At 44.1% G+C, this 19,088-nt stretch overlaps 1 protein-coding gene across 4 annotated transcripts in view; it reads right to left on the bottom strand.

Annotated features, from left to right (window-relative positions):
- Positions 1-18,739, bottom strand: part of Plcb4 (phospholipase C beta 4) — a 139,775-nt gene extending 121,036 nt beyond the window's left edge. The window contains exon 1 of one of the 4 annotated variants that reach the window (XM_032904285.1): positions 18,381-18,739. In XM_032904285.1, the coding sequence (XP_032760176.1) occupies positions 18,381-18,464 (84 nt within the window). In that variant the 5' untranslated portion in view covers positions 18,465-18,739. The remainder of the gene's footprint in view (positions 1-18,380) is intronic. The other 3 variants (XM_032904283.1, XM_032904286.1, XM_032904284.1) reach the window with 3 other exon arrangements.
- Positions 18,740-19,088: the final 349 nt, after the last annotated feature.

Below are 19,088 nucleotides of genomic sequence, written 5' to 3'. Positions count from 1 at the left end.
GACAGACAGAGAGACAGAGAGACAGAGAGACATAGACAGACACTGAGAGAGACCAAGACAGAGATAGACAGAATATGGAGGAATAAATATGAATGAGAATAGGCAGAGTGTAAATGCCTACAAATCAGAATGTGCCTGCGATGCTCTGGGAACAGTAAATTGGTGGGTCAGATGGACAATTTACACATCACAAAAAGGACTCAGAAAATGCCTTGTAATTAGGTGTGAAGTTCCTACAGGTGTGAATTACATTCTAAAATGATCCCTCTTATTTGTGCCTATAAAGGCAAAGCTAGGAAGGTATCTTTCATTCCCTTTTGAACTAAGGGAGCTTGTGCACAGTGAGTTTAACACAGATTCAAGGTCACATCTCTGGGTAGCAAAGCCAAACTAGGGCCATTTCTGTGCAGCTCTAAACAGCTCTAAACGCACCCCTTCACTCTGCATGTTAAGCTTCGCAAAGAACTCTCTGGCAACAACTTTATCCTAAATACCATTTGCTGTGAAAACCTTTTCTTTTTTGCAAGTGCTGCCCTGGCCACTCTGCTCTGGTTATTCACCAGAGCGCTACCAGCTCAGGTCAGGGACCCCCTTCAATGTCCTCCCCAGCATCAAAGGGATGGCTCTCTCTTTTGAGTACTTGTAGGAAGACACACCATGCAAGAGGCAGTGCAGGGGCTTGGAGAGCTGGCCTCAGTGGAGATACCTTGTGGAGAGGATAAAACCCAAATCCCTGGAGGTGTCTGCCCAACTACACACTCCGCCCACTCTTTAGCAAAGTGTGACTCCATGTAGTTGGCTATTATCTGTGGCTTTCAGAGAAAGAAACCTAGAAATCATATCCCTCTTAATGACTTATTGAAGTCGCTGTTAATTATTAAAAAGATAGGCTTTCTTGCTGAAAAGATATTAAGTCTACTTCCATCAACTAAAAGGAAACATTATGCTCATTTTATCTAACTTCCCCTCCCCAAACAATTAGTAACTGAAAAGTCCCTGGTTAAGGCTTCTCTGTCCTTATGGTTCACTTTATTGACCAGCAGGGAGCTGGCTGGTGCTGCTAAGGGCACTTAGGGGTGATTACATAGAAAGAATAATTTCTTTCTGTCCTTATCTTCTTTATAATTATCTTCCTGAAAGAATTAGACTATAAACCTGGCAGTATTATTATTATGGCCCAGAATACTTAAGAGTAAGTGGCGAATAAAAGAGCTAAACAGGTCTGTGGGGGCTGGATGTAGCTCGGGGGTAAAGTACCTGCTTGGTAAGGATGAGACCCAAGGTTCCCAAAATGTAGGCATAAACACTCCATGTACTTACAAACAGATCTTTGATTCTAGCTTCCATTAGTGAGTTTTAGAGAGCCTGCTTTTAATTATATATTTTATACTCATACTTACCCCGAATAGTTCTGTGCCAGCAGCCATTCTGTGTCAGAAAGGATGTAGCTATGCCTCATGTGTACCCTCCTCAGTAACCGCCAGTTCTGGACTATGGATAACACTCTTATTAAGTGCTGACGGATAGATATGGCTCAGTTCCTTCTTACAAACTCGGGGAAATAATCTCAGGCATCCCACCCTCACAACTATCTGAGGTCTTCAAGGTGGATGTCAAATGCTGTGCGTGCACAGCTCCTGACACATAGAAGGGCTCAATGTAATCTACATTGTCTGAGCTAGGAAGAAATCTCAGTTGGTGAAGGGCCTAAAGCCCTACTGCTGGGAAGGCCTGAGAGAGGCACTTTTGAAGCTCATTGACCTGATTGGCCAGCCACACACATGCACACGCATGCACATGCAGGCACACATGCATGCACGCGCGCACACACACACACACACACACACACACACACACACACACACACACTGACAAGTACATATAATGCATGCATACAACACATACACCGAAATAAACAAGCAAGCAGATATATGGGTGTCTCTTTCCCTTTTTGCCGTAGGATTACAAGTTCATGCACTGAGCCTGGCTTTTTGCATGGGTTCTGGAGATGGAAAGCCTGTGTGTACCTAGGAAAAGAAGTTTGTTGGTTTCTAAAAAAAAAATTCTCTTCTTTTATCACAACTTCCTGCTTCAAAGAGATTAGCAGTAAAGAGCTTTAGAAGCATTTAATTTTTATCTCTTTCTAGTTAGTCTAAAATCCTTCATCTCACCATTGCCTCCTGGTTCACAAGCTTGAGCTGCATCTGACCTTAGATTCACTGGGGCAGCTCTTGAAACACAGACCAGTAGAATAAGTCCTCTGAGTTTCTCATTCTGGAAAGTCTAGGGAGGGCCTGAAACTGCTTTCCTAGCATGTGGATGCAACTGTGGCTGGAGGTGGTCTGAGATTGCACTTGGAGATCCATTGTACACTGGCTGGCATTAAATCTCAGCTCAACCCCTGGCTAGCCTTTGGAACCTTAGGAGAGGAGTTTAACTACTCTCTAAGCCCCCGTTTTGCAGACCACAAAATGGGGTTGAAAATTAAAGGGAAGGTTAAGAGGTTGAAATGTTTGGATCCAGTGTGGAGTGACTACAGCTCGACGTGGTCCACATTTCTACTGAAAGCACTAAAAGGGAAAATGTTCTTGATGGCTGACACATAAACTTGATTGAACTAAGGGGTGCCCAGAGAAGTGATAAAGAATCCCTTTGATGTATGGATGCAGGAGTATTTCAAGGACAGACCAGTCTTTGTGCTCATGGACTGATTAAGATGGTCTGCTCTCTCTAGTACATGGGCATTCCACAGCCTGTGGAGGACCCGCAGGTCAGATTAGGAAGGGCCTGCTCTTTCTCCTCCGCTCTCAGTTGCTGGTACTCTGACTCTCAGACCTTCAGGTGTGAAAGGGTTCACACACGTTGGTTCTCTGCTCTCAGGCCTCTGCCTTTTAGATAGGCCTCCAGCCTGTAGAGCCTGTAATAGAGACAAAAGCTCACAGAATTCTCAGCTTCTAGATTCACTTCTGGATTCAGGAGCCAGAACCTTACAATGATCTCTCCCCATGGATCACATACATCGTACAAATTCTCTGCTGGAGAACCCAACATAACTAACACAATACCTTCTCACAAAACCCCAACAAGAGGCAGTAACAAAGATCACTCCTTCTAAACTATAGAAACAGAATGAATTCATCCAAAATCACATAGGAAATAAATTTAATCTCTTAAGAAATGATTTAGAGTTCCTTTTACAAGTGCTATATATTTCGCTGGACTGTTAGGCTTGCACCGGAATGAGTGCATATGCATTAACAGAGTACACAAAATGAGCAAGAAAATCAAGTCAGGGTGGAGTCTGGTCCTCCCCTCCAGTCTAGAGTCCCACAAGAGAGCACTCATCTCTATAATTAGCAGCATGGCCTTGCTATCATTACCCTATTCACCTGTAGCACAGACATACGGCCTGAACTAACTAATATCAAGCTTTTCCTATTTATACTAAAGGCTGAAAGGGACCCAGAGAGAATCTAGCTCTGTAATTTTGCCATTAGAGTTTTAATTAAATTCTTTAGCACAGCACAGTGACACGTGCGAGGCCCGAGGAGCCGAGCTACTCCCTTGTGCTTTAATTGCATTGACTCACTGTTTACAGACTTTCTTCCTGTTTTGTTTCCATAAGCTCTGTGTAAACTGAAGTCATCTCAGACTTCCTCCACACTTTCCTAATGGATGTGTCTCTGGTCTTCTCATAAGTAGGCAGGCTGTCCTTGTGCCCTGCAAGTGGCATGGACCAAGTCTTAGGAGTTCTTCCAACATTGACTTTCAAACTATTCCATGGGTGAGATGTTCCTGTTACGCGAAGAAATACAGTTACCTTCCATCTTTAAGAATGTCTAGCTGGGTGGTGGTGGTGCATGCCTGTAATCCCAGCACTTGGGAGGCAGAGGCAGGTGGATCTCTATGAGTTTGAGGTCAGCATGGTCCTCAAAAAGAGTTCCAGGGCAGTGAAGAAGATTACACAGAGAAACCATGACAAAAGAAGGAGGAGAGGAGGAGAAAGAAGAGGAGGAGGAGAAGAAGGAGGAGGAGGAAGAGGGGAAAGAAGGAGAGAAGGAGGAGAAGGAAGAGAAGGAAGAAGAAGAGGAAGAGGAGGAGGAGGGGAAGGACGGGAGGAGGAGAAGGAGGAGGAGGGAGAGGAAGAGGAGAAGGAGGAGAGGAGGAAGAGGAGGAGGGGAAAGAGGGAGAGAAGGAGGAGAAGGAGGAGGAGAAGGAGGAGGGAGAAGAGAAGGAAGAGGAAAAGGAAGAGGGGGAGGAAGAGGAGGAAGAAGAAGAAGAAGGATCAGGAGAAGAAAGGAGAAAAGAGGAGGAAAGAAGAAGAAGGAGAAGAAGAACAACAACAACAACAACAACAACAACAACAACAACAACAACAACGAGAGCAAGGAGGACAAGGAGGACAAGAAGAACAACAAGAAGAAAAAAAAAAAAAAAAAAAAAAAAAGAAATAAGGAGAAAAAAAATGAGAAGAATGAGAAGTGCAAAAAAAAAACAAGAGGGAGTTTGCTCTGCAGCAAAAGCTAACAGTGAGCTGTAAGAAGCGGAAGAGAAAGTGCTGAGTTCAAAACAAACCAAAGACAGAAAATGCAGAGTTAGATGTAAGGGTGTGTGAAGGGAAACCACCCGAGTATTATCAAAACGAACATGTGACTCATCTCTGTCATCCTTGGTCCTACCTTGCCTGCCACGTCTTTCTGAAAGCACCATGTCGTGGGAGCACGGCACTTACTTCCTGTGTGCTGCTCGGATGTTTTTGTGCTAAAAGGACAAGGCATAGATAGCAGTTGTGAGAGAATGTCTCGTCACACCTAAAACAGTCATTGTGGTTATGTTTGTTTAACAGAAAGGTATGTTGCACGAGTTCTACACTGCAGAGAGAACAAGCATGGAGAAACAGGGGTCTGCTGTAAAGGGGTCACACTCCTTGACCCTCCCGGACATCCTTTGCCATCTGTGTTTTATTCTCCCATCTCCAGTGCCGAGGCAGGGCAGCCTGCGACTTGCTGTGGCTTGCAGAATGTGCTACTAACGTACTTAAAAACTAAGCAGCCCTGCTGCTTCCAAGAGAATTAGAAGTTGGGTGAGACACAGGTGTGGCCATTTGCAGCAACCTCCTCCCAGAACTACAGATCACAGAAACAGCCACTTGTATTGTTTTGTTTTTGTTGTTTAATTTAACCCAATTTTATTCATGCTTGGGTCCTTTTGATGGGGAATCGGTCATTTGGCAAAAGCATAGTACAGAAACAATTAAAAAATTCTTATGTGCAATGTTTAACGTATAATAATGAGCTCTCTTAGCTAATTTCAATGCATATGCCTCTAATATTATATTATAAAAACAAACATAATTGAGACTTTTAGGACCATTTGCTAATTTTTTCTTTGTAATAAACCAATCACTTTAGTTCCCAGCTCCGAAAAAAAGAAAAAAGAAAAAACAAAACAAAACAAAACAAAACCAATCACTTTCAAAATACAAACCCCTATAAATACAAAGTACTTCACTTAAAGAAACATTTGGAGGGTGAGGACCAGTTGTCAATCTCTATTCAGCCAGACCATCAACAAACAATAGCACCTAGTAGGAAAAGTTGAGTTGAAAGTTAATATTTAAAACTAAGTTTATTTTTATAATTGAATATGAAAAGATATGACTTGATGAAGATGTGATACACTAATACTTCCTTACAAAGACCAAGTGTTCTAATGAACATTTGTCTGAGATCAATGAGCCTTATTAGAATAGTTTAGGCCGGAGGGATAGTTTGGTGGTTAAAAGCACTGTTTTTGCACAGGATTCTCAACACCCACAGCAGACTGCTCATACCCACCTGTCACTCCAGCTCCAGGGACCTGGCGCCCTCTTCTGGTGTCAGGGGACACATGCACTCATATGAACACACACAGAGACATCCACTCACACTCATGATTAAAAACAAAAACAAATCTTAGAAGAAGGAATAATTTCACTAAGTAAACGCTGGTTCCGCAGCAGCGTATGCCGTGAGGTAAAAGGGATGGGCCGAGTCTAGCCACATTTCCACTACTTTAAGGCAGACCACACATAATGCAGAGAACTCAGGATGAAACACTTTCTGAATTAAGTGACAGATACACAAAAAAGTTTGAAGAGACTAATGAATGAAAAAAAATTAGGACAGACTAAACTAGTCATTTCATAATTATTTACAGTTTCACTGAATAAGAAGTTCGTTTCTATAAAACATATTCTTCTAGAGGAATATTTTTAAAACTCTGAGTGCACCTCTTTTTTCCTTAACTGCATCATTTTGTTTTATGTAATACTGTGTGCAAATCCCCGTTTTGCGTGTAAATGTTTACTGTCTTAGGTCGCTAACCCTTGCGATGATGTCCTAAGCAGCAAAAATTGACAAGATTAGCAACACTCATCCAGATTTTTGTCAAACCCCCTTGCTTTACACTCCTAACACCTCCCTCCTTTCCCTTTCAGACCTCCTTAAGAGACCTGAGGAGGCAAACCAGCCACACTCCCATCCTGAGGTTGGTAATTCTACCTCAGGGCAACCACCTCTGCTCACTCCTGCAGTTTTAGAGCCCAGCTTTCTTCCAATCTTGGATCCCTGAACATGTAACAACGTTCTGCCCTATGTCTCTCACCTGATCTTAGACACATTCTCTTGCCCCAATCCTGAGCGTCTCCTCCCACCTCTGGTTCATATACAACTAGACCCTGGGGAAATCGAAGGTGGGGCTGGAAACTCTGGGTTTTGAATTCACTCTCATAATCTCTCCTATGAGTAAAGAAGCTCACGTGCAGCAAGAGCTGTGCTGTGAAACCCACCGTTGCCCTGGGTTTCCGTCAGTCAACCTCTCACACTGAGAAAGGCAACTGAGCAAGCCCGAGGTGTGGGACGCCAAGACTTTGGTTAGTAGGAGTCTGCCCAGTGAGGGCCAGGCACGATCAGGGATAGCCCTTCCCGTGTGTGCTCTTCGCAGCACTCACCGACCACTCGCCTGAACATATTTATTTATTCTTGAAACACAAGGAAACTGATGATGTGTCAGTGTGATGGAATCTTCCAGATGAAGAGCTACACACTCATACTGGGTGCCTATCCTCCAAGAGTAGGGCCCTCTGGGGTCCATTTGTTCTTTGTATTTCTGGTGAGACCAGTGACCTGGCAGGCAGAAGGCGCAGCTCAAGGTCTTAACTCGTAAATGTCAGGGTTATGGCTCATTCCAAATTCTATTGTGTTCATGGCCACTTATTTGCCAGAACTCCCCAAACCACGGGAGTCTTTCTTTAAATATCACATGCTTAGATGACAAGGAGCCAGCTCTGTGGTCAGGGCAGCCCAGATAACATTATCAACGCTGTTATTTTAAAGGCTGTTCTGGAGGAAGGAACTGACCTGGGTGTTTTCACAAGAGTCTGGCAAGCATTAGCACTTGCATTTCTGAGATGTTGCAGTGTTTGCGCCAAATGATGTAATGCCCAAGTGCCTGGCACAACCTCTATTATAGGAGGAAGAAGTCATGTGGCTGGGAAGACAGGCAATGTGGTTGAAGGAAGATGGCACGAGATCTCAATCACTGGGTAAGGAACCACTGAGTTTCAGACCTTCCCTATGTGCTACCTCAGTGTTGCTCAAAAGATGTCTGTGAGGTCAAGGGATGTGGCTCTGTCAGAAGGTAAAGCCCCAGAGCCTGGAATGGTAGTGCATGTTTATAGCTCTCACTTCCTTGGGGCATTGAGACAGTTGCAACAACAGGTGTTGAGACAGTTGCAACAACAGGTGTTGAGACAGGTGCAACAACAGGTGTTGAGACAGGTGAAACAACTTCCAAGCAGGACTTTGAGGCCAGACCAGGCAACTTAGCATGGCCATATCTCAAAACACACACACACACACACACACACACACACACACACACACACACATACACACACACACACACACACACAATCTGGGGACATAGAGTGCAGAGGACAGACAAAGATTCAAACTTACCTCCTTGAAGTCCTGGTGCTCCCAAACCTGCAAGGCCCCTATTATGGTTTGGAATTTGAATATCTCCATGGTAACACTAGTGAGTGGTGGTGGAACTTTAAGAGGTGGGTGTGCCAGCTCCAATATGTGCTCCTTATCACTGCCACCTTAGGCCCAAACAACGGGTTCACCTGACCAGGCACAGGACCCTTGAAAATCAGAGCCAAAATGAATCGAGTCCTCCTTGCTCCCTCTCCCTGCCTCCCTTCCTTGATCACTCTAGTGGTCAGACAGAACCCAAAGCTCTAGGCCAGGGTCTACCACTGCTCTACTACTGCTCTCCAACCTAGCAAGCTTTGAGACAGGATCCTGCTACATAGCACAGGCTGGCCCAGAACTTGCTTTATAGCCTTATTCTCCTGAGTGTGTGAACACAGTGGGCAGTCTACCAGCTACCAGTTAATCATATGGATATTTTATAATGATGGAACACTGACTACTATCACACATTATAAACAATTCTTTAAACAGCTACCAGAACAGCTGTCTCCAAAATGTAAATCGGAGCCTGTCAGTCTATGTTGAAAATAGTTTTTGCACACAGCAACGAGGATGAAATATAAGCTCTTGACCTAGTTCCACAGCACTGTTCTGACACTTGAGTGTGTAGCAACGTTTTCTGAGGGCTTTGATAAAACATAAGTGGTCCATCCCTGCAGCCTCTTTTAAGGAGGCATGCTGAGTGGGCTCAAGGCCTTGTTGGTACTGAGGATGCTGATCTGGAACCCTCACTTTGCAACCTTTGCTCTGCAAGATGCAACTTCCCAGCACTTTTCTAACTGTGCCCCTCCTGTTCAACATTGGTCCTGAGCTTTAATATTCTGATTTGTGTCTGCCTCATGGCTTTACATCTACAGGTTTCATGTCTTAGGAGGCTCTTGACCAACCTGGTCCCATCTTATCAGTCAGCTGTCCCATCATGGCTACCTCCTGAATCAAGCTGCCCTTCCTACCAAGCCTATACCACCTCCCCCTCCTGTACTCCTGAGTGCCCATCTCTGTTATCCCTTCCTTCAGACCTGCAGTTAACACCACTGGTCATTTACTTCCTTATTTCAGCCCATCCATTTACTGTCCATCTCCTGCCACTGAAATATCGAGTCGACGACGTCAGAGACTTCTTCTTGTAGTCTGTGTTAGCTCAGCTTTGCGGATGCTAGCAGCACTGTGGGTTAAATGAACCTATCTTGTTTATATATAGCTGTCAATGCTTTTAAGAAACAGCCCTTTATGTATTTTCTAACCTATTCTAAATCTCATCTAAGAAAATGCTTTCTTCTCTCAGAACCTTTGATCACCTCTGTTAGATCACAGTACATTTCTGGGTCGGTTAAGAGTCACATGTATTATCGGTTTTTTAACATTATTAAGCTGTAGCGGAGGAATGCTGTGGTCAAATGAGCTACAAAAGAATCCAGAGTGTCTGATATATTCATGCAAACATACTATATCCTAATTAGAATAGCTTAATCCTGAACATTTATCTTTTCCAAATCTCCCTGTATATGTGACTTCTAAACTTCCTGATAAATCGATAACATCAACCGCTTACTCTGAAATCAACGTCCAGTAACCACCATATCTGCATTCCTAAAGATTTGTTCTTTAAGGCCATAGTCGTCAGCCTTGGTTGCATGTTAGGTTCTCCTACATGGACTCTCTTTTTTAAATTCTGTTAATGTCTGGGCCCAAGCCAGTGGGAAATTTATGGGAATCTTAGGAGAGAGCAGGGATCAGCCTGTGAAAAGCTCTCTGGGTAGCTGTGATGTGTGGACAGGCAAAGGGGAGCTTTTGAGGACTGGCTGTGTTCCAGCCTTCAGTCTCCTGATGTTTAGATTCACTTCCTCTCCTTCCCATGGCAGGGAGAGAGAGGTGAGAGGCCAACCAGCTCTTCTTTTAAAAGTCTAAAATAGCTGTTAGGTCTTCCTGAAAACAGTTCTGACCTCTTGCTGGTGCAGCCACCCACTGCAAAGCCCTGGTGGAGGAGGCCCTAGAGGCTTGTCCTTAAACCCACCAGGACACCAGTGATCACGCCAGGAGGGGAGACCACAGGGGGAAATGCACTTGTTCATTTTCTAGGCTGTTTTACTGCCTTTTCAATCTCCTTTCTGTTGAACTCGTTTTTGACTAAATTCTGTGGATTCTAGTTTGTGGAAAACACTTTCTCTCTCTTTCTCTCTTTCTCTCTTTTCTTTCTTTCTTTCTTTCTTTCTTTCTTTCTTTCTTTCTTTCTTCCTTTTTTTCTTTTTAATAAAACCACATATAGAGCTTCTGTCCTTGTCTACAGATTTCCCCTACCTCAGGCATAAAAACACCCTAAGACCCTAAGCCCATCCACAAAGATCCCTCCCTTTGCCTGCCTAAGCGTTTGCTAGCTTGCATCCTAACTGCCCAGATTCCTGCATCAGATACCACAGCCCCCTTCAGCGCAAGAGTAATCTCCAGTATCACTCTCATCTTCTCTACTGTGCTACTTACCACAGCCCCCTTCAGCACCCCTGTCTCCCTCAACACTCTCGCTTCTACTCACCAAGTTCAAAGAGCAAGTAGTTTGTTATTTCCGTACTCAAAACCTCCAGTTTCTCCATGTATCTAACCAGTGTCCCATTAGTCCTTAAACCTCCCTCTACCCTTCCGGACTGCTGACGGGGGAGGTGGGGGCTGGAATCCAGCCATGTCAATTCCATTCATCAGCCAGACCCTTCCTATTTACCACAGAAAGCACATGAAATGTCCTTGGGGGCTTTAGGATCTGATGAGAGCATTGGGCTAGAAGTTAATCGCAACCTGAGTCCCAAGCCATGATATTCTCTACCTCCCCTGGATAAGTAGTCTCCAGTCACACCCACCAGCCTTCATTTTAGCTGTGCTTTTGATTGGTTGTCAGTCAGGACTCAGCCTGGGTGAACCTTCCTCTCTGATGTCTCTAATTCAGTCTTCTAGAGCCATTACTCCTTCCTCTTATACTGTGCAATCACACCTTACCACTGATTTTTGTTTGTTTGCTTATTTGTTTTTACATGATTGTTGGGGGATGTGGAGGGGTGAAGGATGAGGGGCCTGGAGTTTCACACTGGGAAACAAAGGGACATTCACACTTTGCTTGTTTTTAAAAGTCAAGTTCTGATATTGACTAGAGCTTGGAAAATATAGAACTCATACTGAAAGAGTTAGTAACTGAACAAATTATACCCTAGGCGACTTTGCAATCTTCAGCCCCACAGAACTAAGTCAGAGAAATTTAATTCCATTGAAAGTATTTCAAACGTTTCCTTAATATACTCCAACATAGAAAATATATTATTATTCAGTTTCCTATTGGCTGCCTTTGACGCCTTTTACATTTAAAATTTAGACATACATTCTATTCTATGCATTGGCAAACACCAACCTTAACCCACCCACCCCCAAGAATATAAGCCTGTATTCTCCTGCAGTGTTCCAGCCCCTTTTACTTTCCAACATCTGTTGGAAACTTACTTACAATTTCTGTTTATTATTGCTGTTGTTCCGTTCAGTTTGTGGCAATTAAACAGTACCTTCAGCTTGATTCTAAAGGTTGAGCAACTAGGAAGCCCTATCATGGTGACCATCTCTGTAAGGACCCATCAGGGCAAACACCAGGTGCTACTTAGCTAGTCCTCACTCTGGGAACCCAATATCCTGACCTTGTAGGTACAAGAGAAACTAGCTAAAAATTGGAAGTAAAATGAAGAATGACTACTTTCTTTATTCGGTGTCAAATGGGCACTATTTAAGGGCGTGCCCTCAAATGACTTACTTTTATAAAAGAATTTGCCACGATTCAATCAGCTGTCTACTATTCCATCAATTACAAATGCAGGGACTTGTTTCTATATTTGTTTTAAATAAAGAATCACGTGATCTGGGTCTAGAAGTAAAAGACCTCATGATTAACCTTTCCATCCTGTAACTGTCCTTTAGGGGGAGTTATATGTTTAAATCAAAATAGTTCCTTTGGAAACCTTTTGAAAGGCTTTGTTGTGTGGGCTTCCAGGACATTTCCTCAACTGAATGCTGTGCTCCACAAGGTGACCTGGCCCCCTGTCTATGCGTTCCCTTGCTTCTGCCCTGGCAACTGTTGCTTCAGTTTGCCTGGTGGCAGCTGTTGCTACCAACTGCCTCCCCTTCTGTGCAAGTAGGAGAGGTCTGGAAGGCAAATATGCAGACCAAGCTTGCTCAGGGCCCAACAGACAAGGAAAGAAAGCAAAATGGGGTCCGTCGTGCCACCTTGACGCCTTACCAAATGCAACTCTGCGCTGTCTTACCTTCCCAGAATCCAAGAGAGATGGGCACTGGCCAGCTCTCCTTGACAGGCCGGTTTCTGAATTTAGCCTCACATGAAAATGTGACCTGAAGCAGTCAGTGTTACAGTGAGCAATCACTTTTCCATCCTTACAAGGAAGTAACTGAAATGACCAATGCTTTTGTCTTTTCTGTTGCTGATTTCTTTGGCCCTTTTTGGTCTTCGAAGCCAGCCTTTCCTACAAGGCTCAGTGAAACACTGACTTTGAAACATGGAATGAAGTGTTGCTTGACTCTAGAGTTAAGCTGAGCCAGGCCAAGAACACAGCTCAGTAGGGGAGCACTGGCCTAGGATGTGTGAGGAATACAGAGAGGAAAAGGGAGAGACTAAAACAGTGAAGATAAGAACTCCACAGGAAGACCAACAGCATCAGCTAAACTGGACCCTTGGGAGTTCCCTGAGACTGACCTACCAACCAAAGAACTAGCACAAGCTAGACCTACCCTCCCCACTACATATGTGCAACTTGGTCTTCATGCAGGTCCCCAACAACTGGGGCGGGGGCTGTCCCTGACCCTGTTGCCTGCCTGTGGATCCCATTCCCCTAACTGGGCTGCCTTCTCTGAACCTCGGTAGGAGAGAATGTACCTAGTACTGGAAAGACTTGGTGTGCCAGGGTTGGGTGATACCCAGGAGAGGGGATTCCGCTTCCCAGAGGTGAAGGGGAAGGGGGGGACAGGGGAAGATTGTAGGATACGGGGCTAGGAGGAGAGGGAGGCTAGATATTGGGATGTAAGGTGAACAAATAAATTAATGGAAAACAAAGAAACATTGAAGACCCTTAAACTAGATCGGTGTGATTTTTGTCTATTAACACCAGCATAAAAAAGACAAGGAATCTCATGAGTGAGATTAAGGAAGATTGGGTGTTTGGGTTGGAGGAAGGGACTGGCCTCTGCCAAGAGACTGACTGCTATGAAATATTTAAAACCTTGTTCTGGATGTCCTTAGGAAAAAGTGGCGGTAAAGGCTTAGATTCAGATGAAGGGAACTGAGGGATTTCTTTGCTGTGAAAGGGGAGCAAGGTGTTTTCAAATCTGGTTGTAGTTTGAGATAACTGCACATATAGGCCAAAGATAGCCGTGTGCCCTAAGAAGGTAGTTATGTAAGTTTCAATTTAAATGAACTAAAATGCAGTAATACTCATGTCTTGAATTCCACTAGGCACGCAGCAAGCCTAAGATAACCGTGCATGGCTAGTGGCTGCTGTCATGGTTCTGAGCAGACTCAGCGCAAAGGTTCAGTAGAAGAATGCTTGTTTAAGGCAGCAAAGGAGGAAGGGAAGGGCAAGGCTCTTCCCTTGTCAACCTCCCACATTTAAACCAGGAATCTGCACTACAAGCTAATGGGAGGTGAAAGAGTTAATGGGAGGTGAAAGGGTGAAGGAGAGTCTGCATGGAGGGGTTTCTTCCAGATGACCAGGGACCAGAATTTTCTCTCCTTGGTTGAGATGGGGAATTTTATCTTTTCTAAGTAACTGAGTAACATGTCTGTAAGAGATGAAGAGAGGAAACTGAAAAATGACTCTAGAAGAGGAACTAAATTGTAGCGGGTGGGGGGCGGGGTCTCAGAGGGTAACAGCAACTGCCACTGAGCTTGACAGCCCCAGTTTATTCCCAGACTCCCGTAGTTCCAAGCAGAGAACCCAGTCCAGCAAGTTGTCCTCTGACCTCTACACAAGAGGGCACCTGCAGATGTGCACACGTGCGTGCACACACGCGCGCACGCACACACACACACACACACAGACACACAAAATGGTTAAACATGTTAAAGGCAGACACGCACCTGGGTTGCAGACTGGGGCCAAAGAGAGGATTTTGGGCACGGGAACTTCCTCGCAAGGGCTGTGGTTCCACTGTGAAGTGCCCTCATTCTCATCTGCTGCCCCCCACATCTTTAAACAAAGTCACTTTCTATCACACGATACTCGTGTGCTGCCGAGATTGGGTGTGCGAATGGGTTTTTGGAGTGAAGCAATGTGGAGCATCATCGAGAAGGATTGGATATTGAGAACGTGGGGGCGCCATTAAGAAAGTGCAAGAGAGCACTGAGGAATATGGATAACACGGAAGCCCATAGGAAGAAACCCTGTGAAAGATAAGGAGACATCCGAGCTGTGCACATCTGCCAAGCACCGCTGCCCTTCTCTTCTGAAAGAGGGATTCTTTAGGAACTTAATAGGAAACGTTTTTTAGTCAACAAAATATATTTTGCACCTAAGTAACTTATAAGTCAAGTCAAGTTTGGAAGGAATAGAGGGTTTTTGTTTTGTTTGTTTTCAAAAGAGGGTTTCTCTGTGTAGCCCTGGCTGTCCTGAAACTCTCTGTGTGTGTAGATCAGGCTGGCCTCGAACTCACAGAAATTGCTTGCTTCCGCCTCTCAAATGCTGGGATTAAAGAAGTGTGCCGCCTTTAATGTTTTAACAGGAACCACTAGCTAGATGTTGAATAGAAATATAATGACAAGAGAATAGGATGTTATTACAGATGCTACTGCAATGTGTGAACTTTTGAAATTTCAGTTGCCTCAAAAAAAAATCCTCAGGAATATAGAAACAACAAAAATAATGCATAAATGTAATAAGTACATTGAAAATTATTGGGGGGGGGACTCAGTAACCATTAAACATTTTCGCCCTGACTGTGTGGAAGCTAATCTGTTGTTGCAGATGAGCTAGCCGTTATCCAGAGCAGAAACCGTGCATGTTCCTTCACAGGTCAGCCCCTGTGTTATGGTGCGGCTAGATGCCTGTGTTTCCTTTTCTTTCCTTCTTTCTCCTTCTTCCCACTGGCAGTCAGCCGTCGTGTCTCAGGGTTGTTTACCCACAAACTGGAGAAGGACACCTTTTCCGGTTACATTTTTACCAGTGTGTACTTTAATGTCTATGGCTCCAGAATACTGCAAATTACAGAATTGGAAAGTGGTAAGGAAAACTGGCGGCCATCCAGCCTGGAACCTGATTTGGCTCCTGGTTTGATGTGTTATTAGGAAAGAACTCTGTTTACTCTACAAACTTAAAATTCTCTGTTTTGTCTCTCACTGTGCTTCCTCGGGAAATCACAGCGAAGAAAGTGAAGCTTAGCTGGACTGGGTTTAACACTTGTTGGGTGTTTCTTCCCTCCAAGCTCTCCTCACCCTCGCATTCAGGTTAAGCTGGGCGAGTGCACACGCCTAGAGAAGCACAAGAAACTAGGGTTTTCTAAATGCGAGTGGCTCTGATTCAGAAGCCAAGGAAGTCATCTCAAGGATCAAAAAGGGCGCAAAAGCTTCAGCTCCTCCAGCCACGAAATCATGTGGCACTTTGTTTCCTGCAAGACAAGTGTTTGTTTCTCGTATGCGCTTGCTTACCTGGCACTAAGGAAGACAAAATTCTGCCAGTGATCACATGAGGTCTCTTTCAGGTGACCCTCTCTGGTTTATGAGGAAACAAATAATATTTGGAAACTATCTTGCAGATTTTCTAAGGCTGGAAAATTGCCTTAGAAATCTGAAAATCATTTGAGTCACTTCAGTAGCCAAGAAGAGATGTCTCACACTAGCCCACGCTACGGAACCACGGCACTGGCGGGGTTGCAACATACAGCCCCAAAATATGGCCCCTTGCCATTTGACACAGTGGTAGACTGAGGAAGGTCCCTCTCAACCTCCAATACCCTGCCTCTCCCACTTTCCCAGAGGCAGGCTATACAAATGTATGTGACATGATGTAAAACAGGACGAAAGATCTTTATATCCAGAGGGGTCCTCCCCAGCCCTGGGAAAGGAACATCCTGATCTGGGAAGATGGAGGGACACAGAAGCGTCTGCGCTGTCAGGGCTCGCTGGACCTTTCAGTTTACTATCATTCCCTCGGTCACAGCAGCTTGCCGATCTCACGCCAACATGTCTACTTCCCACACAAACCATACAAACCATTCCATGTATCTTCAACTCTTCATCTGCGTCTTCTCAAGGGCCTATCCTTGTTTCAAAAACATTACATAAACCCTTAAGACTTTTTTCCCCTACCTCCTATCAGTGAATTTTGTCATCTCCATTGCCATCCTGGTCAGTGGTACCCGACCTAGATCAGGTGATCACAAGGAAGCCTTGAATAGAACTGCTAGTCCCTGGCTTCCTTTGCCACACTGTGTGATGTAAATATAGCCACTTACATAACGTACTCTCTGTGCGAAATAGTTGAAACTAGTAAGCTATTTAAATGATATATATTTCATATCATTTATCCTAATAATTTATGTCTGTAGTACCTCAGATTCCATATGAGCTTCAAGGATTATCATCTTACTCTCATTTCAATCGTCAAGAAAGAAAACTTTGGGGTAAATTTCAGTTATAGATCACATGTTCACCCTGTTTGAGGCTCCAGGCCGAACCACGAGCACCAAAGAAGGAAGGAAGAAAATAATAACCGGTTAGACCTGGTTTTATGTAATGTTAGACATTACAATGAGCTTGACAGTTAAGCACATTCTACCGGTACCTGGGAAGAGAAAAATAAGCAAAACCCAGTCCGTAGCCTCAAGGAATACAGACTACCTTTTAAAAAGGCAGAAACATTAAATAAAGTGTGGTGGTGATAAACCACACAAAGGAAGACGTCCGGTGGCACAAGGGAGTGATGGCTTACTGAGCAGGTCAAGGAAATGTCCCACCAGTGAAGATTTCTTATGTGAGTCCTGAAGGATGAGCAGGAGTTGGACAATTAAAACCCAGGAACAGGTGTATCTCAGGAGGAGAAAAGAGTCCATGAGAGACTGTCTATGATTATTACCAGAGAGGATATATGTGGAAAATTAGTGGAGATGAGACTGTGGGAGCAGGGAAGAGGTAAATTATGGAAAGCTTGTGTTTGTTCCCTCTTAAACTCAACTACAGGGGAGAAATAAAACACAAAATGAAACAAAACAAAAAGGCCAGAAAGAAACCACCAAGCCCAAGCAGTGCTACAATCCAGCGGTTGCTTCTGGTGGCGGGATATTGTTTTGATTTATCTTATAGCACAAGGCACTTACTCTGTTTGTGGTAAAGTTATAGAATACTATCACTTTAATAACCGAAGTCAAGGTAAGAAACAGTGATGGCATTTTGGTCCATCCTTTGCCCTTCCAATTTGCTTTCCTGGAAATGCGACTCTTATAACAAGAAACATGTTGCAAAGAGCAAGTCAAGTCAGCTAGTACAACCAAGTTCCTGGGCAAAGGCAGTCTCTGCTTATGACACACTCAGTCTCAGGGGGCCTGCTTATCAGCCATGACACTTACTGGTTTGAAAGGAATCACGTCCGGCTCTAAGAGAATTCATTTTACCTTTCCCTATGCCTTAGAGAAAACTCCAAGGTCGCTGCAAACCTTTCCCTGGGTCATCTCAAATTCAAGACTTCAAGGTAAGGCTTCAGCTCACCCTTCTAGGCCTTCTAGCTCATTGGTGGTTCAATGTCTGGCTCTATGGAAAGCCTGGAGCCACTGATATTTTGCAAAGGCATAAAAAATAAACTGTCACAGAGGCAGAGGTGTGCAAAGCTTTGGCCATACCGGTCTGTACAAATGAAACAAGCAAACAAATGACTAGCACCACGCCCAAGCACTGCTACAGGAGTAGGGAATAGAAAGGTTTATGAGAAAAGCTTGCCAAAAGCATTTCATTAAACTAAACTGTGACTGTGTGAGCCCCATCTGTAAAATCACAACGGTAGCAACCACCTCATAAGGAGCTCGTCAGTGAAACAAAGTAAGACATAAGAAATAAGACACTCATTGAGAAGCCAGCTTGGCACAAGGAGGTCGCTCAATAAATGACACGCATCATTGCTATCGTTTTACCGAGCGCACGGTGATCATTCAACAACTCGCCGACCGTATTTTATCACACTACTCCATTCCTTACCCTCTGCCATTGCAATTTATAAGCCTCAAAGATGTTACTGATGTGAAAGGATACTCAGTACCCTGTTCAAAACTAGATAATTTTTAGAGTGTTTTGAGAGGGAAAAAAAATAACAGGACGGTTACCTCTTCATATCTGTCAAAAACTGCTCCTTCTTGCAAGAAAGAGGGCACTTCCTTCTGCCAGTTAAATTCGTAAGGTTTGGCCATGATGGTGTTCAAGACCTGGAGAAAAACAAACGTCTTATTAGTGTACAAAACTGAAGTGCAAGTGGTTATCAGAGTGTAAACATTTCATGTTTACTTTCTTCAAATGTGTGACAAAAGTCCATAAGGGTTCATCAGTTATTTTCCTTCTTATGTCTTCCCATCACCTGACCCCAAAACTCTTCCTCTTTGTCTCTAAACCTGGAGAAACACTTCATATTTCACTGTGAAATATCTGCAGAGAGAAATGGCCCCATGGATCACCTCAGCAACTACACACGGGAAGCCGATGTCAGCATGATATACCAAAAAGCAGTATAATGATGATGGGGTGCAACTCAGAAATACTGTATGATTAGCATGTGTGAGGCCTTCTGTTCAACCGCTATAACCACAGACAGACAAATTAACTTTTTTAATATAAAGCAATGTGGTGAGGCAGAAACAGTGGTACACGTAGAATTCCTACTACAAGAACAGCTGAGAAGGGAGCTCAAGGCCATCTAGGGCAACCAAGACCCTAGCTATGGAGAAAAGGAAGAGGAAAGGAGAGAGATTGAAAGAAACTCAAAAGAATACAATATAGTAGCTTTGTGGGTTTGCCAACGTGTATTTAAGGATGCACAG

This window comes from Rattus rattus, chromosome 5 (assembly GCF_011064425.1).
Source record: "Rattus rattus isolate New Zealand chromosome 5, Rrattus_CSIRO_v1, whole genome shotgun sequence".
Lineage (NCBI taxonomy): Eukaryota > Metazoa > Chordata > Mammalia > Rodentia > Muridae > Rattus > Rattus rattus.
Note: the sequence above shows the minus strand (reverse complement) of the source record. Positions and strands in the feature narration are given on the sequence as shown.